This window comes from Harpia harpyja, chromosome 13 (assembly GCF_026419915.1).
Source record: "Harpia harpyja isolate bHarHar1 chromosome 13, bHarHar1 primary haplotype, whole genome shotgun sequence".
Lineage (NCBI taxonomy): Eukaryota > Metazoa > Chordata > Aves > Accipitriformes > Accipitridae > Harpia > Harpia harpyja.
Window position 1 is genome coordinate 22,893,294 of NC_068952.1, and position 25,263 is coordinate 22,918,556.

At 37.4% G+C, this 25,263-nt stretch overlaps 1 protein-coding gene across 1 annotated transcript in view; it reads left to right on the forward strand.

Moving 5' to 3' along the window:
- KIF6 (kinesin family member 6) overlaps window positions 1-25,263 on the forward strand; it is a 192,307-nt gene that overhangs the window by 151,156 nt on the left and 15,888 nt on the right. Inside the window, 1 exon segment of the mRNA XM_052806418.1 lies at window positions 12,400-12,450. Within this exon segment, the coding sequence (XP_052662378.1) occupies window positions 12,400-12,450 (51 nt within the window).

Here is a 25,263-nt window from a genome sequence, read left to right on the forward strand (position 1 = left end):
GAAATCTGAGCAGTGCATTGAATCTAACATGCTTAGGATATGCTGAGTATGTGCAACTGGGCACTCATGCAGCACATGCTGTGCAACCCATGCAGCACATTCTGTAGGTGTCAAACGTACCACGTGTGCCCACATGACTTCTACAAAGCCTGCTCAGTGTCACTTTGCATGCATTCTGCATGTACAGTGATTTATGTGTCCAGGATTTCTGACTGCCCGGCAGCTGCTACCCTAGCTGACCTGCTCAGTACCTGAGAAATTGCAGATGAACAGCCAAATCAGCCATCTAGAACAAGCTGGAACAGTAGTTTACCATGAGAAGTAGGAGATTTGGCAAGTACACATCAGTGTAGACTGGAAGCTCTCTGAAAAAAGAGATTGCCTGCCTGCTTCTTCACCACTTCTGTTCCAGCACTGGGATATATATAAAAATAAAGCCTTGATACACTTAGTCTCCACTGATTTCCTCTCTCCTGGGAAGCTGCCTGCGTGTTGCAGATGTCCTCTGCCACTTAGCAGCGAGTCAGTCTTGGTCTCAGGACACAACAGTTGTGTCAGAAAAAGGAACACAAGTAGTATTTCTACCATACTTAATCGTGGATATGTAACTTTGCTGTTTACTGCTGAGGGATGTCATTTATGACTAACGTAACAAAGCACATTAGCTCTGCAAAACCTGCAGCCATCTGTGAGAAAAACAGAAGACAAAACAGGCCATGGGGACAAACAGTCCCCCAGATGTAATTTCCCAGCTGGGATGTTATTCATTGTGGCTCACTGCCTAAAAGCCCCAGTCTGTTTCTGATCTCCAGGTCAGTTTCAAAGCAGTTTTGTAATAAAGGAGGTATGTTTATGTGTCCACCAAAAATAGCAGTAGCTGTTAAAGCTGAAGCCATTCTGCATGGCTGACACAGTCTTCAGATTCTTTCTCCTTATTTTCTTGGCCCAATTGTTTTGCAACCTAATGCTGAAAAAACATAGTTCCTATGGGTGTTTGTTTTGGATAAATATCTAATCATTGTGCCATTATGACTGCAGTTTTGGAATCTATTTTTTAAATGTTACATTTTCATTTTTGGAAATGTGGAACTGAAAACACAGAAAAACAGCTGAGTTTCTGCAGATTTTATTTTCTTAACAAACGACCTTGTCACCATCTGCAGTTTGTCCTCTGTTAAAAATGTGATTTACTTTGCTTTGCAGGATGCTACATCTTATTTTTCTGTTTGGTTACATTTTAACTTTCCATTTTATCTTATTTCCTTCTTTCCATGAGGAAATATAACTTACTTTCACCCTGATTCTATTAAGGTTCTTTTTCTACCAATGTCCAACTCACTTCAGGCATGATTTCCATGGCTCAGTTTAGCCAGGGGTCTGTGGACAACAATATAAAAATGCTGTAATCTCTCACAGCATCTTTCATAAAATCTCTCTCAAGGTGTTGTAACACAGAATAGATGTCATGCATTTCACACAGATCTGGCAGGTAGCTACAAAATGGTAAATGGTTATTACCATCTTGGGGCAGACTCAGCACTGTGATGAAAGTTTCCACAACCTATTTTCTTGTTCTAGGAGCAGCCAGTTGGCTCGTAATATAAAGCAGATAGTGACCGGAGTATATTTTTCTTTCTTGTTAGCAGTTCAGTGAAAGGTTCATGTTAATGAATTTTTTGTTTCTTCACAGTGTTCATAGAGTAATCAATTAACTGCCTTGTTTGTAATCAACAAATCATATTTTTGATTTACATGAGAATTTGTGTTTAGAATCTCAGAAGTCACTGCAATGTGAGCCGGGCTTGCATTGTGTTGGAGTAGTGCTTAGTGTAATTCTTAACACCCTATGATTAAGCAATGAATAATAAAGTAATACTTTCAGCTGAATGAGAGTCCCCAGAAAACTGATGGTAAGATGTGCAAACAAGGAGAAAACACAGACAAGAGCATAAACTCTATTATAATAGCCTGTAAATCATTACTGTGCCTTTCTGAAATCAGGAGAGACAATCCATCTTTGCTATACTTACTGTAGGCAATGTAAACATTATAGGTTTAACTCTTGCCTCACTTCAGAGGTACACCTAGATTGATGGCAGTTTTAACAGAGCTGTCTGTTCTGCTACTGCTCCAGTGCAGGGTCATGCTTGGGCAATTGTCAGAGAAGACAGAAGAAAGGATGTCATGCTATGTCTTTGTCAGTCCTTAGTTGGTGTAGATTTGTCCTCCCTGCTCTGTTAGAGCTGAGACTGACAAGAGAACCAGGGAGCCCTAGCATCTTTCTGGCAGTCTTTCCCCTTTTTCTGCTCCTCCCTAGGATACCATCTTCGGTAATATAAAATCATCTTTGCAGCAGCACTCAGGAAACTTATTTTGGAAGGTACAAGTCTTTTGGCTTCATGGGGCAATGCATATATTTATGCCAATGCTAAATATTGTCCATTGTTTCAAATTGCCTTACATATGTTTGGTTTTACTTTCAAACAATAGGCTATGCCCCTGGGTGACAGTGCATAGGCTGAATGGGTCTTTAGAATGAGAAAACATGATTTGTCAGAAGACTTATTCAGAAAATACCAAACTGAATGCATTCATTTTAACAGCTCTATTATGCTCCCCTTATTAGTGTAACAGTCACTCCAGGCCTAAGTTATTAATGTTTTCTTTGGATCTGTGTTGGACTCTACATATGTAGGAATCATTTTCATTTTCTAATTATTACAAATGATGTTCTGTTCTTCAGAAACAGAAGTATTTTCAGGGGGAAAAGTTATGCTCAGGAAGAAACCAAATAAACACTTTTTACTTAAGGTTTTCACTAGAATAACTAAAAGCAAACGGAGCTAGCTCAAATGATTTAATCAAGCTATGAACTGCCATGACTATAAACTTGTAAAAGTACATCTCAGTAAAGAGATTTTCTGCTTGTAAGTTGTCTACAGACTGAAAACAGGTAATCGTTGCTGGATTGCTACACTGCATTTTGCTGTTTTATTAAGCTAATAAGTTCTTAAGTCAGGCTATTAAATTTGCTCTTTTAAAAAAAAGATGCTAGATGATAGTTAATGCTATATCAGAGGGGGGGGGTTTAATACTACAGTCTTTTGTACAGAAAGTTTTCCTTGATCATGTCTGTCTTTAGTACTGAATGGCCTGAGATTTTATGAGTGAAGAATCAAACTTTCAAACTCTAGAGAAGTAGACCTTAGGTAATTCAGAGTAGCACTGTTGAAGAATGCTACGCTTTCATGAGCATAGAAATTTGTTTTTCATAGGATCTTGTAGTTCATTTACACATCTGGACAGCATTCATGCAAATTTGCAGTATAGGCATACATACTTACATGTACTAAAATACAGTAGCTGTTTTTTTCTCTTCAAACTAGTTCCTAAATCATGTAGGACTAGTGATGTCACCACAGCTGTTTGTGAATGTTGCAAAAGGAGGGCAGTCAACATAGAATAGCTGTATTATGAAGATGTTCTCATGCACTTTAGTTAAGGCTGAGGGAAGACGTCTGTTCGGAGCTGATGACATCATTATGCCAGTTATATAGAATCAGGTTGCATTTTAAATTGCTGAGCAATTCAAGAAGCAGACTTAGGCTCATCCACAACAGTAAGTATATACTGTATCTTTACAGAAAGCTATTTCAGATTTTACTGAGATGCTAATATATGTCTAACACTCAAAAAGCCATTTCTCAAAGGCTTGGTATATATATTACAAGTAAATGAGCATTAAAAAAATAAGTCATACACCCATTCCCACTTTGACCTTGTTTCCATCACCCTGAAACCTTGTCATGCCCTCAAAACATGGTAGCATATCTAAGCAGCTCCAGCACCATATTTTTTTTAATTTATTTGATTTTTAATTTTATGTCATATCTGTCAGATTCCTAACATCAGTCTAAGTATGTCTCATCTGACCAGAAGTCACACAGCAATAATATTAGCTCAATTCCAGGGCAATTTCTTGGGTAAGAGAAAAATTTTAAAAGGTTGTGAAACTGAAGTATATTGTGAGGCCTGGAACTCTATACTTGATTTTCTCTTGGGCAGCCCTGGCCAGAAAAAAATATCACAAAAAGAAACTGGACATCAAATTGTTGCATAGAAATTACAAAGCCATGAAGGCAGTATTATAATAGAAAATAACGGTGTCCATCTTATACTTGTATATGTTCACTCTCTGTTTATAATATTAACTGAGACCAAAGTATTATTACCAGAAAACTTGTTGGGGGTAAAATTCTTTGTCTTTGCCTTTGCCTGTTTGTTCTTTAAGACCTTTATTTATTTTTTAAGCTTCTTAGATTTGGACATTAAAAAAAAAAAAAAGAGAGGCACTGTATACAAAGCTGTTCCTCTGACTTTATTTTCCTTATTCTTTCTCTTCACATTAATTTCTCAGAAATAATCAAGAGATAAGCTGCATTTAGTCATACGAGCATCCAGAGCACTAAATTCACAGATTATGATGCCTTATTCATATGGCATTCCTTTTCAGCCATGCTTTTTGGGCCAGCTTAATATTTAATTCATGAACAAATTTATGTGATGAGCAACAGTTCTCAGATGTGCATAATTTCTGTCTCTTTTCCAGCATATGAAAGGGAGATAGATATACAGAATATTTGTTAACTTTGGACAACACCTAAAATAACACTCTGGCATCTAAGGTAGAGCTCAAATGAAATTTAGGCACCTAAATTCAGGAGAGCTATCTAGGGAAAAAATAGCTATTCACTTTAATTCCTGAAATACAACAAACTGACTTTGCTGGTGCATACAGAAGCACTACTTTATTGACTGAGCTGCCTATCTCCTACCAATTGAGAATGCAGAAATTATGTGTCCTTCTGCAGAAGTCTCTTGGAGTGTTCTTGCTGCTAAACATCCATGCTTGGCTAAAACTGCCTGGGCAGCATTGAGTTCAACTTTAAAAAAAAAATAGCTGGGTAGTGACAGCCAAACTTGGGATGATAGAATAGAGGTCTGAGCATTTGTTTCTAAATTCAGAAGGCATCCAGGTTCTGAGTTCCAGTTTCAAGGAGATGTTGAACTGCAGTCCAGAGCCCTTAGTGCTTTCTGTTGGTTATCCTAGATAACCCAGTATTGTGTATGTGAATTGTTAGGAATTTATGTGCACTAGCCACTTCCCATACTCTGCTTTCTGCGGAAAGGAGTCCTGTGCCTTTGGGTCAATAGGAGCTGTGGTACATGCTAGCATTTCCCTCATTTAGATGAATGGGACCTTGGGGAACACGTCAACAGTTAAGGCCTATGCAGCCAATGACAGCCTGTACTTAGAGGAAGAGAGAGGTCCAGAACACTGTCATCAGATGAATAAATTCAGTTTCTCTACAGTTTTGCTGTATAGCCCTATCAAAGCATTTTTTTCTGTAACAGCCAGAAGGTATGAAAGGCTATTAGAAAAAAAATTGTGGGATAAAGGGTGCTGTGGAAATGCAGGCCAAACAATGAACAGTTACAGGAATGCCCATCACTCAGAAAGTGTAAGTAATCATATTGAGAGAAAAAAAATCATTATGTAATCTGGCCACAACTAAGGAGAACATGTAGGAAATGGGGAAGAGACTTAATATGGAGGTTAGAAATAAATGCATAGAAATGGAGACAGAGTTTAGAGGACTATATATTGAGTAGCTCAAGGAATAATCAGTGAAGTCAAATACAGTGTCATCCTATAGCATTGAGAGACAGACTGCTGTCTGATAAGCCTTCTGTCTGTAAATTTGATCATGCTTGAAGGTATTAAATGTGTTGATAAAAAATGTTATTGTCTCAGCTGAGTATGGCAAGGAAGGGAACATGCCCCAGTCAGGTATTTTAAATAGTAATCTCAAAATGTGCAGTATCCTACATCATAGTAAAATGTATGCATTTGAATCTGTGATATTTAAACTTCAAAGAATGAGAGTATGTTGGGAATATTGTGTATTTCCAAGTGTGTTTGTTCATGTGCTGAGTTTAGACTGTGGTTTGCAACTATGGATTTGGTGTGGAAGTCAGGGTTGTGCTTCCAAATCTGAACCTGTCATCTTTCCTGGGGTGTCTGACTAATAAGTTCTACTAAATACTATCAGCTACCTTGCTCCCAATGGTCTGCCCCATCTCTTTGCTGGCACTTACTGCCTCCAATCTTTTCTTCCCAGCACAGCTGGCAAAAGAGTGTTTACTGGTATTTCAGACATTCCAGTTGACTCAATGATAGTGTCACAGCTTAAATTTCCACTGTGCTTGTGCTGAGATGACAAACTGTGCTGGAGTAGCCAGAACGCAGGCAGACTTTTGCTTCTCCCTGCTCTGCTGTAGGGGCAGTAATCTTTGACAGCAAACCTTGGGAAGGGGGGAAGGGAGAGGAAAAAGGAGAAAGGAGAGCCAGTAAAATCTGAAACCACTGCAGATGTTTTTTCAGTGAACAAAAGTCAGAAATCTGCTGCAGCAGGTTATAGTTTACAATATGGTACCTCAAGTATTGTCATTAATATAATTTTAATGCTGATGAGGGCTGCATTTCACACCTTGAAAAATGTGTACGCTATAGTCAGAATGCTCTGAGTGCTGCAATAGTGGTTTTTCTTTACTGATGCCTCCAAGGGCTTTCTGAAGGTTAGGACTTGTCAGATTACATGGAGATTTGGCCAACTATGTATCCCAAAATAAAGCATTTGCATCAGAAATAGTGTTGAGCCAGGTTACTAGCAGACTACTTTGCTTCTGCTCGTTGTCCTAATAGAGCCAATTGACATGGTTTTACTATCCGAGAAGGACAAAGGTTGCAAAGAAGAGTCAGAATTTGCCCCAAAGATTTCTCTGGGTCAGAGAAAGGCTGAACAGTTTGTCTGCTCTTAGTCCTGCAGTATTTTGAGTTAGAATAGAATCTTTTTTTTATTCCATGACTCTTTTTGTCAGATACTTTTTATCATAGGTTGTGTTCTCATACAATTTCAGCACCAGATTTTCAAAAGTATCTAACACATCTGGTAAGTTTTCCAGTAACTATCTCTGTTTGAATACTCTCCATTTGAGAAGTTACTCCATTTGAATATCTCCATTTGGGTTCAATGTCTCCTACTTTCAGAAATCCTTTGTAAGCTGGTACAACTCTGACCTCAAGCTCAGTTAAAAATATATCTCTACAAGGCTTATGGAAGTTACATGATTACCCTCCTCTCTGTCTCTAAAAGCCTATCTCTAGCGATTATTTGCTGAGTATACAGCTTTAATTCGTGCTCATTCAGCAGGACTCCTTACCTGACTCAAGTAGATGCACACAACTTTATGAATCAAATTTAATAGATCCAGAATCTTGATTAGGTCTTCATAGTTGAGTGATAGCTGGGTCCAACTGCATATGTAGGGGCATTGCGTTACAAACAATAACCCCACATATTTCCTATCATGGTTTAACCCCAGCCAGCAACTAAGCACCACACAGCCACTCGCTCATTCCTCCCCAGCGGGATGGGGGAGAGAATCAGAAGGGTAAAAGTGGAAAACTTGTGGGTTGATACAAAGACAGTTTAATAGGTAAAGCAAAAGCTGCATGCACAGGCAAAGCAAAACAAGGAATTCCTTCACTCCTTCCCATCAACTGCCAATGTTCAACCATCCCCAGGAAAATGGTGACTTGGGAAGACAAATACTATCACTCCGAACATCCCCCCCTTCCTTCTTCTTCCCCCAGGTTTATATGCTGAGCATGACATCATATGGTCTGGAATATCCCTTTGGTCAGTCAGGGTCACCTGTCCCAGCTGTGTCCCATCCCAACTTATGCACCCCCAGCCTACTCACTGGTGGGGTGGGGTGGTGTGAGAAGCAAGAAAAAAAGACAGATCTAACACTTAGACCATATAGCATTATTAGGGACCCAAAATGCCGTGGAGGGTGAGTTCCAGGAATCGGAGGTTCCCTGGCTGCATAAAAGGATATTCTGCTAGATATTTTATGTAACACCAAAACCAATTTGAAGATGAAGAAACAAAAAGACACAGCAACCTAGTTGAGGTGTGAAGGTTTCAGGATCTCCTGGATGGAAGGACTTCTTAAGCTAAACACAGGCTTGGAAAATGTAAAATGATAGAAAAATATTAAAAGATAACAAGAGATAAGAGGTTATTGATGAAGGCTCCAGCCTGTCAATTATTAAGTCAGAAGAGACCCTGCATCAAGTTAAAGGTCTATCCACTTCAATAATAAACAAATATTCTCAAAGGGAGGGAGTTAAGGTTGTATGTGTACTCTTAGCTTGTCCAGTATTTTTATCCTTTAAGTTAGCAGTCTTTGAAACCTTATAATAGTATTATATGGAAGGTCTGATAAAACATAAGAGAAGCTTTAAAACCTGTAATGTGGACTCAAACAAAACCAAAACACTTACTTTTAAAAATCAATATTTTTTTAATTGTAACATACTCATTTTTGTGTGGCCCTGAGGCGTATGCAGTATTGTCAAAGCATTCATTGTCTGCAATAAATTGGAAGATAATTTCAGCTCCTTGAAACAGTCTGGGAGAACACAAAGACAAGAAGTTAAAGAACAGCCATACTATTGAAGTTACGGATTCTGCCATATTCAGTCAGCATATAGGATACTTTCCTGTGCTTTACATCAGCCTTAATTAGATTTCTCTATTCCATTTTGTCTTCTCCATTTCCCTCCTTGCTTTTGTCTCCTGTCACAAAGCTGAAGTTCTGTGAAGTTCATCTCTTTTCCATACCTCAGGATGGTACATGTGTCCAGAAACACAGGCCAAAACCAACAGATTAATCACAGCTTTAATGACAGCTGGCTGCATGCTGAGTGAATTCTTAAATTCCCCCAAACTACTTTTTTGCCAAAACATGTGGAGTTGCAGCATTCAACATTTTATTGGGACTGTTATCTCCAAATGAAGAATGACTCCACTGGAAAAAATTATTTGGTATCAGCTGCAGACCTATTTTTAGCTTCTTGTTTGGTGAAACTTCAGAAAACTTAATTAACCATATGCTGAGAGAAATTCTCCAAGTCTTAAATTCAACTTTTGCAAACCACATTTAAGCACTACCTTGTCCACAACTTTACGCTGTTGGAATCAGAAGACATTGGGGTTTTTTTATGAGAATGTGATTCTTCATATTTCTTTGGGTAAATATTTGTGTTTATGAAGGTTGTAGAACTGGCAGTACTAAAGACTCAAATCTTCCATTTGTTTATATGGGAAGGTCTGTGCAGGCAAGAGTACTGGAATCATCCCCTACTTCTGTCACTTAGAAACTTCAAGCCTTGCATTGGGGTGATGGTGTTCTCAGAGGCAGAAAAGTAGAGCAGGTCAGAAACATTCATTCTCGCCCACAAGTATTTGTAGTGAAAACAGAACAAGATTACTTTAATCAAAAACATGCACAGAAAATGTTAAGGTTTTGTCAAAAATAAGAGCTTCTACATAAAAATGAGGGTTTTTTTTCCAAAGGAAATCTAAATAAACTGTCAAATTTCAAATTGGATTAAAACAAATTGAAAGATTAAATCATATCTGGCTAGGTCTTGGTATGGAATTATAGTCAGGTGCCTCATGATACCATCATGTCCTCTGAACCAGAATTCCTGTTTAGGCTACTTTTCCCATAATATAGTTACAGTTTCTACTCAGGAAGTTTTCTGTGAAATGTAGTTCAGTTTTTGCTGCCCTGAAAAGGCAGTTTGGACTATGTGAATTGGATAAATGTCACCTTTCTATTTCTATTCGTAGAAGAAAAATAAAAATCTCTTGCTATAAGAATGATAAGACTGGATTTTTATTTTTCTGGCTGAAGGAGAAGTTTTCTTTGGTTCCTCTCTGATTAGGTCTGGTTCCAACTTCTCATTCTTTCATAAAGCTGCCAAACAGAAGAAGGACAAGATTTTTTACAACATCATGGTCCATGTCATGGATGGAGCAAAAGTGTATGAAGGCTAGAATGAAGGAAGGAAGGAGCAGTTGGGACAGTTCCACATTGCTGGCTGGCCTAACAAAGCTTGCAATAAAAGTAGGGTTCTGCAGCCTCTGTGGTCTCTATCCCAGCTGTACTGAGAGTAAATTCTAGGTAACTGAAAGTCAAGCCTCTTGGCTATAATCATTTAAAACCCAGTCCCTATATTCTTGTGTTTCCACATATTTGTATTGATTGCAAGCTGTTATCTATCTGTTCGATCTTACTTTCATTGACTTGTTTGTCTTGCTTTTTTTCGGTTGACCTCATTCGCACTTGAAATACAAAACATGTAGATTGCTGATGATCTGTTTCTAGCAAGGTTAAAGAAAGAGAAATAATGCTACTAAAACCATGTTTTAACAGGATTGAGAACTTGTGTGTCACCTTTATTTTCAGTTGGCTCTTGATGAACAGCTTATTCTCACTACTAGAACCATTTTTTTCAAATGACAGGGGCATTGCCTTTTGCAGCTTACAGTGCTTAAGAAAGGGAGTTTCTGAACCCTTACATGAAGATGAATGTATAGATGGCTTTCTAAGGCACCTAAGTTAATGGTAATCCATTGAGAAGAATCTCAAGATTACTACAAATTGTTTCATAACTGTCTCATGGCTCAGTATTGAGTGAGTAACATCACCCTGTGTGATACAGTACAATAGAATACAAGGATCTAAATACCCAGAATAGCAAAAAGCAATTTGAGGAAAAAACTGGTACATTTAATCACATTTCACTGAGTATTGACATCAACTGAGTTGCTTTATAATGTTTTCAGAGCACAAAAAGTGTTGATCATTTAATTGGGCTTTTATTGGTAAAAATTATTAATCAAGGGGGTTTTGTCTATAGTTACAGAAATCAGGAGCTTACTTAACTGAACGGGTTTTTTGGTTGAGTGTTAGTACAGCTGAGACGGAGGATTTATTTGGTATAGCTGGGGTAGGTGAGGTTAGTTCTTTCACTTCACCTTGTTTCTCAGCTGAAGGCTTTTCTTAAATTTACAGGTAACTTTAAGTACAGAAGAATTCATTGGTTTAAATAAAAATAATTGAAAAGAATAAACTTCCTGTGCAGAAAAATAGGAATCTGCAATATCTGTTTTATAGATAAGGAGTAGGTAGGGTGTTTTGTTTTGTTTTGGTTTGGTTTGTTTTGTTTTCTGAAAACATTCAAAACAACATAACTTGGCTGTTATACTGCAACATATTGCATATAATACCTTTTCTACAATGCTACTGAATACTTAAGACTTATTCTCATAATTCCCAAAGTTTAATTTTTCATGGTTCTTTGGTGCTTATAAAACAGTATAATTCTCATGACCTATGAATTTAAATGTGTTTTCACATGCTCCAGTTAAGCATTTGGCAGCTTTTAATTTGCTCTGATTAGCTTACTCTATAAGTCTTCACTTGTAAGCAAAAGGATATTTTTAATTCAGAATGCATGCTAATGTAATATACATAATCACAGGTCTGGGAAAAAAAGTGAATCCAACATGGATTGGATTTTTATTTTTCTTTCCCTGGTATCCAGATGTACAGTTTTGTTAAGATTATGAACAAGTCTTTGCTTAGAAATTGTTTTAATTTGAAAACTTGAAAGGCATCCCTCCATCCCATCCTCCCTCAGAACACATATACTGCTGAAATTGCACATTTAGGGTTATGTTTTTCCTTTATTGGTTCCATTAATATCTATGAATAGTGGCTTCCCATGTGGTAATCTAATTATGGTTTGAAATAATTGGTGAACTGGAACAGTGTCATAGATCAAGGAGGAAATTAATAAAAGAAGGGTAAAGGTGAATTATATGGAGCCTAACTATGAACAAGGAGATGATGAAATTAAAGAAAAATTTTGATTGAAGACCAATAACATCTACACGATGAGTTCTATTGAGTAGTAGAACTTGCAGAAACTTTAGCAAATGTGATATTTAAAAATGAGCTGGACAAACAGGAAAAAATGGACTGTAGGGAACCAATTCTTCACTGGCAAAGAGGTGGACTGGATGACCTAGTACCTCATTTCCACTGCTAGCACCTATAAGTCTGTTTGAACAAAAACTTAGAATTCTGTATGTCTTCTAGCCTCACTTGGACTTCTTTTGTATCTAGCAGCAGGATATCATTATCCTGTGAAAGTGCTTGTAAATAGCTTTATTTTCAGTCTTTCTTACTGGACAAAGTTAAATCTTAGGATACGTAGAGCCAAATTGTGCCTACTTGTTTACTTCCAGTAGCGAGAAAGAGAGAGGTCAGAAAACTATTTGTCCTGTGGATCACAAAAAATCCCCTTAAATTGGCCAGCAGCAGAAGGATTTTCAAATGATGGGACATAAGCGATGACTTCATTGATTTTTGACATTTTGAATTCTAACTATTCACATTTTGTGCCTTTCACAGACCATCTGAAAGGAGAGATAACCCAGAGGCACGTTCAGAGGGCAGCTCTAGGTAAAATATTTGAGATACAATAAAATACAACGGGGCAACAAGCTCTCTCCCAGGGCTGAATCTGCCTGTGGGGCAGGTTGTATTTTCTATGACGGTTTTTGCAACAATATTTCTACAATAGTCCATACCATAAAGAACACAGACTCTGTGAGCTTTGCCAGAGTTTTGGCTTAAAAGGCATCTGATTTTATGTGTGGTGAGAAAAATAATGCAAAAGTCTTATAGGTTTGGGGGTTTAGTATTGGCTTGCTTTCTTTTCAAGGTGACCAAAACAAGAACAGAGACATCTAAGTTCTCCTCATTTTTCGGGTTTTTTTTGCTTTCTGATGACACTAATTTGAATTCCTATTAACAGACATTGATTTGTCCTGAGACTGAGCTTCTAGCCATGTTGCCACAACCTGTCTAACTTCCTTTTTAATTTTCCTCATTCCAAGAGAGACTGAAGGCCTATACAGGTCATTTCTTTTGCATCTAGGTATAGAAGTTGAGAAGTTATTTCTTGCAGTTTCTGTTGACACAGCTGTGAAGCTAAAAGTGTCTATGTAAGTTGTTTGCATAAGTGTAAAGTCATCCAAATGTGGTTTAAGATGCTTTAAGCTGACTCCACTGACTTTGTACTGAAACAGCCTAGGAGTGTTCATATGAGAATTCCACTTCTGGGACAGTAAACTTCAGCTAAAATGTGACAGAAAATTTCTGGGTCAATAACAGTTTAAGCCCCCCTCACCTAGATCCATAAAAGAATCCCAAAATGTGCCTTCATGGATCTTCTTCACATAAAAGATGAAGCTAACTCAGACCAGATTGCAGTTGATGGTTTTATTTCTATGTATACATAACACAGCAAACAATATTTGTCTCTTAATAAGAGAGAGAAAATTTGAGGGCTTTATTTTCTCCCAAAAGTTAGGAAAATAATTTACTGCAGCGTAGCAAAATAGTTTCCCCATTATCTTTCTAATTTAGCCATGCATCTCAAGCTCTGTTGATGATGATATTATTTTATACCTTTATCCTTTTTTATTTTTATTTTTATTTAAAAATCAGCACTGAAAGTTAATGCTGTCCATGTCAATAAAGCCCAGAAGTCAAACTCAGTTTATTTTGATCAGTATGAGAAGGGAAGTGAAGGAGGTGCTGATCTCTTCTCCCTGGTATCCAGTGACAGGACGCGTGGGGAATGGTTCAAAGCTGCATCAGGGGAGGTTCAGACTTGATATTAGGAAACATTTCTTTACCAAGAAGGCGGTCAAACACTGGAACAGGCTTCCTAGAGAGGTAATTGATGTCCCATGCCTGACAGTGTTTAAGAAGCATTTGGACAATGCCCTTAATAACACACTTTGACTTTTGGTCAGCCCTGAATTAGTCAGGCAGTTGGACTAGATGATCATCATAGGTCCTGTCCAACTGTTCTGTTCTGTTCTATTCCATTCTATTCTAGTATCGGAAATTCAGTCTAAAGGTGGTATCTTCAGTATAACATGGAATTCTTTCTTTAATTCACTCCAGGTTTTAATACTGTCCATTTACTGATTTTATGCCACTTCAAGAAGTTACATCAAGATGAATCATAGCAGTGCTGTTTATGAGAATTCCTTATTCAGTGTTTCAAAAAATGAAGTGATATATTCTGACTGTACGTTTCAATCCGCCTGATAAAGTCTGGTCTTGTATACCAATTTCTTACTACATAGAAAACTGTGTTGCAAATACTGTTTTCGACTCAATGATCTCGAAGGTCTTTTCCAACCGAAATGATTCTATGATTCTATGATTCTATGATTCAATAACTATCTAAGCTGCTTTTAATAAAATAGGTAAGCATAATTTTTTCATGTCCTTAGGAAATGACATAGTAGTGACTTTACCAGCTATACATTCACATTGTAAATATTCTATTAGTATTCCACAACATAGCAGGCAACCCTTGGTTTTTTGCCTTTCGTTTTGAGCATTGCTGTCTGCTTATCATCACTAAGTCTGGACCACACAAAGTATTTTCCAGACTTTTTTCTCCCCTTTCGTTATTCTTTTAAACACTCTGGATATTTTGACTTAATATTTATTCTATGAGTTGGAGAGTATTATTTGCCTGCCTGCATTTTTAGGTGAATGTTCTTCCAAGGAGTACCAGGTGTCAAGTCTCCCAGGATCTTCTTGATGACCAGAATGTCATCAAGATATTTTTAAATCAAAATGGCATGGTAAAAAGTCTAATTAAGAGTCTGTTGAAATCCCAACATGAAAAAAACCACACCATTGTTTCAATTAGAAACCAAGTTAACATCTTCCAGCTGCCTTTTTTTTTTCTTAACTTAAGGCATTTTATGGTTAAAACTCTTTAAGAAGCTATTCTAGTTGGATTTTAAACAGCACAGATCTGTTTCCCTCATGGCTCTGCTTAAGATGTGGATTTCTTATTGAAGGAAAACTCCACTACTTAGCCCATTGTTCTTACCTATCTCTTCTAAAACACCATATGCTGGGAGTTAACAGAGGACACAAATAGAGGGGAGGTTCTATTGGAGGCTAGGGAGTGCTCCGTATTTTTCAGTACACAACCAGAAACATTTAATACTTTGTGTAAAATTGCAAGGATTCACTCTCAGTGTGACTTTCACCTTTATTAATTATAAGAATACCTTATGCAAATAACTTCTTTTATTCAGTAAGATCTTTCAGAGTAACATTCTTAACTGCATTTTTTAGGCAGTATTTAAAATGAAATAATGTGCACACTGCTGAAGTACTGACAGAGCAAAAACATTGGGTCACTAGCATGGTGGAAAAGATGGAAAAAAAGGTGGAAAGAAAAGCTTTCCCTGGGGTTTGCAATGTTATCAAAGAAAAATATATGTTTTATATGATTCTAATGAAGCATTATTTTAATATGCTTTAAACTAGCATTTCTGTAAAATACAGGACCTGATTCTTCATTATTTTATTCCAGTTTTGCATTGTTAGATCTTGATTACAGGCAATCAGGCTAATGTAACATTATTCACCGGCACTGGGGGAACACTGAATCCTAAGTTGGACCTGCCTGGTGATGTAGGAAATCCTATGACATATTGTAATGGGAAGATGTTTCTATGGGGATGTAGTCATTCTAGCAAAGGCTAGAACTTTCTATAACAGAAGCGACTGTACTGAGACTTGTAGTGTTGCCTATTCAACTACACCTTGAGTAGAGGCCTCTGTTGGGTCAGCTCTGGAAGTTAGGGAGGACCCTTGAACGTACTCCTGACTGATCTGTCCATATCAGCAGAAATATTTAGTAAATTACAAGTCCCCCAGGCTGTTCAGTCAGCTTCAAACAGATCCTGACAAAACTTCATACACAGAAGGGTCATTCATTATGTGCAGTCTGAAGTGTGTTAACATGAATGGTAGAGTCTGTGGCCACTGGTGCAGCATCTTCAGCACAGCATGCCCCTCCTTATTGATAATTGCAGTTACTTTATCAGTTTAGTTGAAATGCAGTTTTGCAGCTTTCCATTTCAAATATTTTTCTTATTCATCTTGTTCTCCATGAGCCTCCCTTCTCTTTTTATGTACGTTTTGAAATCAGGGCTAGTAGCAACCTATCAGTTCTTTTGGGATTCTCCTGAAATCATCAAGAGATGGCAAAACCTTTCTGCTTCTGAGAAGGTTTGTTGGGACCAAATTAATCTCTCTCTTTCTGTCCAACTCCATTTTCTCTGTAGACTGATTTGAAAAGAAAAAAAAATAGGTACAATCTAACATGGGTAAAGATGGCAAATATAGGTCTTTGTAAGGAATCTGCATTGTTTATACAAATTTCAGCATTAAGGCCCAGTTTTATCAACATTTTATTAAAAAAAAACCCCTTGTTTTCCCAGCTTTCGTAACTTGGGTTTTAGAAATAAGATTTTGTATTTCTGCTGATATTCAAAGAGCTGTTCCCAATTTCTTTTTTGAGCAAACTTCCTTTGAAAAAGCCCATTCCTCATAAAAAATAAAATGACTGGGTGAGTCAGAAATAACAGATATATTTGAGTCCACAAAAATACATACCAGCATTTGATTTAGTGTGGCGAATGCCTGAGAGCAAGGATTTTGGCATCTGTTATTTTTATATTTGGATTTGTAACACGTATTTGTTTTAAGCAGAAATAGGGAGCTTTCTCCTTATCTTTGTTCCCTCTATATCTTTGTCTACACCATCTTTTTCTACATTTTCGAAGTTACATACCTGTTCTAAAGGTATTAGTATCAATTTATGCCCTTGTTCTTGCCCTGCTATGTGTTTTCTTTATAGTGTGTTTCATTCTGCTTCCTCACCTTTCCTTGATTAGAAGTGACAGAACAGCGTGATCAGTACCAGAATAAAGCAGGGAAAGATAATGCTGTATAATGCATCAGGGTACTGCTGCAGGAATAATCCAACCAGTGTTAGGAAAGAATTTCAAAGAAACTATTCTTCCAATGCGCTATTTTGTGGTCCTCCAAGAAGCTGCCACTACTGTATATCCTATACCTGATGGGATGCAAATACGTTGTCTGAGGCATTTCTACATATCTGAAGAGGTAGAATTGGGAACTGCTGCTCCCACTTGTCCACAGTGAGATATCATAGAATCACAGAATGATTTGGGTCAGAAGGGACTTTTCAAGATCATTTAGTCCAACCCTTCTGCCATGGGCAGGGACATCTTTCAACTAGATCAGGTTGCTCAAAGTCCTGTCCAATTTGACTTTGAACCCTTCCAATATAGCCCATGCCCCTAGAAATGCTGAGCCACCATGGTTTATATCTGACGTGGATATAAGGTACATTTAGGAAGTGTATGATAGTTCTCTCTGCAACCATAGCAGCATCTTACAGACATATATAACATTAATTAGGCTAACAGTTAATAACTGTCCTGAACTCATCTGCTGTGATCTGTGTGAATGAAAAGCACATAGCACTTCCAAACTGCTGGTTTGTATCAGAATTAATCTTTTATTTAAATAAATCCATATTTAAATAAAATGAGCTCAGTTTCTTTCACTACTTTACATCTTGTAACTGAGATGATATTTAACTTTGTTCATATGAAGCAGGAGAGCCTTGATCTGTACTAATGCCATGAAATGAAGACACACAAGTGTTTTCAATCACAAAATGACAGAAGCTGAGTAAAGTGGCAGTCTGTGTTTTCCCACACAAATCCAACACAGTCCATGGAGAATAATAGATGGCCTGTTTTAAGACCACCATTTCTGGTGCTGAAAAATTATTATCTTATGTATGGGCTAAATAAAGCACATTAGAGAAATAATCTGTTTGAAGTCCCCAGTGCTGCTAGGCATCCAAAGATGCTTCCTCTAAAACCGTGTAGGTGGGTTCACATATTTCCGGTCTGTAAATTATGCTACTTTTAGCAAAAAAAAAAAAAGGGAAAAAAAAAGAAAAAAAAAAAGAGCGGTGTAGTCAGTTTGCAATGGCCTCAGAATAAGGTAAATATTTCTCTTAGAAATTCATAATTTTGATATGCTTAATGTTTCTCTGTGTTATGTTCTTCTATACATTTGTGCTTGAAATGTCAAGCAACAGCAGTGGTTTTGTGAAAGTTCCCTCTCCTTGTGCATGCAGGGCACTGATTTTATTCGTAGGGTGACCTCTAGTGGTGTCAAGGCCACTCTTTTTAGGGATGGGTTTCATTTCTTCAGTCTTTCTATTTCAAAGGAAAAAAAATCAGAAATGCTTTGCATTAAGGTTTATTTTTGGAATTCTGAGACTGACAGAAAACTGGTAAGGTTGTGCTTGTTAAAAAGGATGATGATTTTTCACTATTGTTAAGACAAAGATATCAATAGCAAAGTGGGCTGAAAATTCAGAAACCAGTGCCTCTCTGCCTTTTTTAAAGTAAGAGTTTTACTCTGACAAAGGTAAACATACTTTTGAATTTGCTTTGTGCAATTACAGTAACATATGAAGTGCTTTTAGAAATATTTACCAAACCAGTTTTTAAGCAAATGCTTGAAATACTGATGGGCAATTAATTTTGAAAATATATCTAAGTAGTTATATAGGATATTATAAATAGATTAGAGGATCTTTATAGCTTCTTGTTACTGCAGTGTATTTAAGTCATTGTAGTTATTTCAAATTTGTCTTGGAGGAAAAAAGCATAGACTTTAGCCTGTGGTAACTGTGAAGTTACATACCATAACAAACTTATTCTCTTGGGTTTACATGCTATTTTGAGCTTCAAGTCAGCACAGTATATGGCTAAAACTCTGAGCTCTTGAAGAGCTTTTGTATTTTTGTATGTATGTACCAAGTTCTTCTGTAAAGATGATCACAATTGGGAAAAAGAACCACGGATTCGAAGCAGCAGCTAGACAAGGAGCAATGATTCCCTTGCAGCAGTACTTGAGGTTTCTTCTTAGGTAATATGTTTTAAGTTTTTCCCAGTATTATCTAGGAATTAAGTTTAAAACTGTAGGAGTATCTTCTAATAAGAAGATACTTCTTACACCTGTCCCTTCAGGCCTCAAGCCCACATAGACCTTTCTTTCCATAAGTTTCTCTTCAGTCTTTCTAGGGTGTTTTGTAGTTTTATTTGTTGCTGTGGTTTTTGTGTTACTCTTTTATCAGGTTTTACAAGGTGCAGTGCTACATTATAGAGGCAGCCATGAGTTTTCCCTTTCATTGTGTCTTCAAGAAAGAGAATACTACATCTTTAATGGGAACCTTTGCAAATTTGTTCTCCTGAACTGTCAGAGAAAATTCTGAGATTACTCGTGTGTTCCTATTAAGCTTCCCATGTGACCCACTCAGCTTCAGCTTATCAGATCTCAAAAGAGAGCAAAGACATCTTTGGATCAAGTGATATTTTTATTAGGAGTCATGAACTTGTAGCACAGCTATCCAATTCTCAGTTTTATTGACATTAACTTCAGCATTTCACTGCTGTAGGAACAGCTTGCAGTTTCTGTAAGCTTTCTTGCAATAAGTATTTCTTCTGAAATACTGAAAAGTTCAGTGTGAATCGCATTATTATTTAGAGACTTCTTCTGGTGACTAGCAAGTAAGCAAGAGAGAATCTGGAGATGAAGCTCTCAATTCTCTAATTTGGTCTACTAAAATTAAGATATTAGGAAAAAGATGCTATGAGGATAGTTACATATTGAAAGAGGTCATCAGAGAAGTTTGCAACATCTCTGTCCTTGGAGTTTTTCACAACATGTCTGGAGAACCTAGTATGATTCAGTTTTCACCCAACTTTGAGCAGTAGGTTGGACCACGCAGTCTTCCAAGGTCCCTTCCAACCAGAATGATTCTGTAGTTCTAAGACAGGACTTGAGGTGGAGCAAGCAAAAAATAAATTTGTTTTTATGCACACATTCTACTGATTCTAGGCCTAAGCTTGTTTGCTTTAGCTTCAGTATACCTCAGAGTAGCCTCTCTCTATTGCCTCTAAAAAGCTGGTAGAATAACTAAGAGTAACATGCAGTTTAAGGTGCTGCAAACTTCTTTCTTCTGGCCATGTCCAGTGGGTGTGTTGGGCAGCTTGAGTAGTTCTGCATCAGTCAAGGTTTCCTCTGTGAGAGCTCTTTGTAATAAACAAAAGTTCTGTAATCTAATGAACTGTAAACAGCAAATGGAGCTCTTTCACATCCGTATTTGCTTTGATTTTTTCAAGGTAAAGGTCAGACTTAGAATAGCAATTTCCATCTGATTGTGTAAAGCATAGGACAAGGAGTGAATAAGAAATAGCATGGCTAATGTGATATCCAGTGTTTCAGAACAAGCTGCAAATCTGGTGAAAAACTTCTTCCATTATACGTTTTGCTGAAATGGCTAAAAGAAATTAATTCACTATTTCTTTGCTCAAAAATTTTTGCATGTTTAAGATCAAAGAACATAGTGACTTGGAACAAGTAGTTACTAATAATCTCCCACAAATGTGCAGAAGTTGGATATACTTCTCCAGATAAGAATCTTGTGGATAAGTTGTAATTGTTTCTGGATATGTCAGGATTGTCTCTTCTCAGTATACAGTACAGTGTAATTCAGCCAGCAGCTACCAGAACATCGAGCTCAATGTCCTTTCCTTCATAGGTCATAGGAAAGAGCTGTATGAGTTATGAGAAATGCCTAAATATCTGTATACTTCTTGCACCTTCTTGAGCTGGTAGCCCAACTCAGACAGCCTAGCTGTTCTGCAGCTGCAGCCAATGGGTGTGTGCATTGGAGGACCAGCAAAATTGTGGCACTCGATGTGGGATATGAGTGTGGCCAGCAGGGACAGAGGGTCTCAAAAATATAATCTGGTCCCCACAACTGCCCAGATTGTATGTGGCCCTGATCTAGCACATGTGCCAAAACACTGAACAACATCAAAATGAATCTTCTTAAAGAATAACATTCCTGCTGACATAAAATCCTATGGTTGTGGCTTCAGAAATTTTCTGGAAAACTTGTACATCCCACCAACATTTAGAAAAGCATTCAGGAAACTCTTTTAGAGGGCTAATGGAGTAGCCAAGTGGGAGAGTGGAAACAAAACTTCTGTAGTACATTGGTCTTTATTGTACACTTACTTAACTGAGGTAGGGTCTTAGCACATAGCTCTGCTATTTGCCCAGAAAAAAAATCAGATCCATGATAGAGGTGCTTCAGGCCCAACACCTTTTGTCTTATTTGGGGCAAGGGTTAAACTAAACACAGTATGGTGCAACCCCATGCCCATAATGTATTGATTTCACTGACATTTGTGTTTATTTCCTTTCTCTTTTCCATCTCCTCTACTTCTCTCTTGCAGATGAAATGTCTTTTACTAACACCTTGTAGCAGAAAGATCAAAATTGTTCAGGCTGATACTACCATATACATTTGTTTGGTCAGTATTCACCTCTTGAATCAAGGTCAAAACCTCTTTTATTGTCTAACTTGAAGTGACATGTGAGTTGCATGACCCATCTATACCTATACACAGCTGAAACAGAATCAGTTAAGTATAAAACATGTATGCTTATTTTTCCTTAGTACTCTTTCAAATGGCATTGCTATAAATTCAGTGTAGAGTCCAAAATAAATGCTTTTGTGCATTGTCATGACAATCTGACGACCACAGCCAGAGTTCCATGGAGAATGCAGGTAAAATACCCATTATTTTTAGAAAACATTAGACCTATTGAATTGATCCCACAGTTGCTGTGTTGCATTGCATTCCTAAACGTGACCTGCAAGCACAGGATTTACTATGCATGCCTGTGTATATTGCTCATGCACAGTAAAACTGGCACTTCTCAGAACTGAGAACTGTACATCTGCTTATCTGAGAATCCCCAGCAAGAAATATGGATGCACTAAGCTTCAGTATCTCTTCTGTGCTCTGTGACACTCAGTGTGACTGCACCTCTAGCAGCCTTAGGTATTTCTTATTCTCGATAAAGTTGTGCTATATTATTCTTGGTCAAGTTCTTATCCTGACCAGGCATTGCTTTACAAAAGTTATGGTGCTGTCTTATTTCAACTGCGATCTGCACATTAGGGGCAGTGTATTCCTAATGTCTCAGCTTCATGATAAGCAAGCAACCAGAAGTATTTTCCATCCTTTTCTTTCAAGAAGAGCATGACAAAACTTAGCAAAGAGACTTTTTTTTCCATGAAAGCTCTTGGATGTTGTAGAAATGAATGCTAATGAAGCCTCAAAACTTATGGATGACAAACCATACCCCTTCTTGGGAAGCAGAGAAAGATCATTCAAATATCAGGTACAGTTTTATCTAATATTATGAACAAGATAAATCATGCAACAACAATCTCATGTAATCAAATGAAAAAATTTATTTACTAAGTGTAGGCAAGAATCTGAGTTAGTGGGGGTTTCCTGACTAAGACCAGCTATGTTACTATTCTACTAGATCAACTGGCGTGTATGGAACATATTAAACTTGAAGCTGCCTTTTTTTTTTTTGCCAGTATATTGTACTTGTATATTTGGAAACCAACAGAGAACTTTTAGCCACAATGGTTTCAGAAACTTTCATGGCTTGAGTGCAGCTGATGTGAAGGCAACGCCTTCTGTTTCATATGCCATGTATTTTCAGGAGCAAATATATAGATGACTAGTTTCAAAGAAGAGACTTGAGGGAATTGAAGTATGAGTCTGTATTTAGCCAAAACAGCTCACAGAGACTGGAAAAAATAGCTCCGCTTTCCAGGTGTGCATTAGAAGTCAGTTAGTTTAAGCCAATATTAAGCTAGTAAAACAATAAACAATACAATCATACAAAGAGAATCAGCTTACTGATGGACCCTTTTACTAAATTCAATGATTAAAATAAAAATAAAAATCAACAAAATACACATACGCTTGATCCCACACACATGCACTAACTTGTAAAGTGCTGCAAATAGGACAGTTTGTTTCAGTGTATGCTCATGACCAACTGACTGAAATTTTTTAAAATCTGTTACATTAGGATTAGGGGTAAATTGCTCTAAAACCCACAATATAAACTCTTCCAGACATTAGGGTATTTTCTTCTTCTCCTGAGTTTCATTGTGCATACCCATCTTTGCTTTTGTGTAAGTGTCCTGGTTTTGGCTGGGATAGAGTTAGTTTTCTTCCTAGTAGCTGGTATAGTGCTATGTTTTGGATTGACTATGAGAAAAATGATAACACACTGATGTTTTTAGTTGTTGCTAAGTAGTGTTTATACTAAGTCAAGGATTGTTCAGCTTCTCATGCCCAGCCAGCGAGAAGGCTGGAGGGGCATAAGAAGTTGGGAGGGGACACAGCCAGGGCAGCTGACGCAAACTGGCCAAAGGGATATTCCATACCATATGATGTCATGCTCAGTATATAAACCAGGGGGAAAGCTGGTTGGGGGCCACTGCTCGGGAACTGGCTGGGCATTGTTTGGTGAGTGGTGAGCAATTGCATTGTGCATCACTTGTTTTCTATATTCTAATTCTTTTGGTTTTATTGTTATTATTGTCATTTTATTATTATTATTATCATCATTGTCATCATTATAATTTTCTTCCTTTCTGTCCTATTAAACTGTCTTTATCTCAGCCCATGAGTTTTACTTTTTTTTGATTCTCTCCCCATCCCACTGGGTGGAGGGGGGAGTGAGCGAGCGGCTGCATGGTGCTTAGTTGCCAGCTGGGGTTAAACCATGACGATAAGGTACATGTGGTGCCTAGTGACAAACATAGGTTGACATGGCCCAGGGGAGGAATAAGAAAAAAGAAGGGGAGAATTACTTGTAAGCTGATCCAGAATAACAATGGACAGGTAGTTCTTTTTAAAAAAAATGAAATGACAGCATATGTTCTAGTTTGAAAGCACTAAGGCCGGAGTTTGCCAAAAGCTGCAAAGCTGATAAATAAAGCAGTAAAAATATTAACTGGATACTGATGTCAATTCTAAGTTTGGTTACTTCAGTGACTATAAATTTAAGTAGATAAACACAAGACTATGCAGTGAAAAAATTAAAATCTTTGACTGCAAAAGTACAGCTGGAGGACAGGGCACAATGTTATTTGAGACATAAGACAAAAAATCCCTAGGAGTTTGACTTCTAGGATACACTCAGGTCAAGAAATATGTGAGCGCCCCAGAGAGTATAAAGTTCAGGGTCACAGAGAGTTTTTTGCAAAACTTTCTGACTGTAGACAAGAATCTGCCAGAGTATTTCAACTTGTTGCCAGCTTGCAGTAAACTATGGTAATAACACTTGGTATCTCATGCTAGAAATAGTGTTTTTCATTCATGCTTGTCATATTGCTTTGAAATAGTGATCCAGTTAGCAGGTGCTATCATTTCTTTCTGGTACTGTGTGATTTGCTGATGTGGAATGTGTTGTAAAATTTACTACTTCTTGTGCTCCAAAATTGGCCCTTTCATTAGAATAAAATCATTATATCTTAAAATGCCTCTTACAATCTTCTTTATGAAAAAAAAAAAACAAAACACAAACCCCACAAACCTTTATGATATAAACGGTGTCAACTCATGCAGAGCTCACCTTCCTCTCTAAGCAGGCTGCTAGTATCAGTTGTATCCTGTGCCTCACTTAACCAAATGGGTTGTATCTGAAGATGAAACAAAAACAGTTAGCCTGAAGATAAATGTAAAAGTTGCTAGCTATTTCACTACCCAATGTCTTTACATCATGCAACCCAGTAGTCTTAACAAAAGACCTCACAACATAGGATTCATAAGTTTTGCCACTCAGCTCTATGTGCAGTTATGCTAATGTAAAGGAACTAATACTCCTTATGGGTACATTGCTGACTTCTGCTAAAATATCTCTGTTGTGTAGAATTGGATGGATGCCAACAGAAACCCCTAGTATACACAGAGGCAATGTTTTCCTAAACATGCATGTCATACCTCCCCTGCACCCCTGAAACCTGGGTCTGCATTATCCAGGATCAAATTGCACCAACTGCATTTGTTTCCCAGGAGAAGTCACTGGGGCACTACAAGTGCATGTTTATTGCACATCAGCTGAATGGCTCATCTCACTTGACTCACTGAAAGCATAGAGCTAGACTGTACAATCAAGTTTCATATGACAAACTGTCAATCAATGAATTAAAAATCAACCCTGAGTGAACAAAGCAGATACCACTTTGTGTTCTTCTGCACAGTTCAGAAATTATATCTGATAGTTAATATTTCAGTAGTAGCACCTCGGCACTTTTTAATTATTGCAAATTTTTTAATGTATATGGGCAAAAGTTGGTCTCCTAAATTTCCATTTTTTTGTAATTTACATGTACTTCATATATATGCGGCTAATATATATATAAAATGATTTGATGTTTTA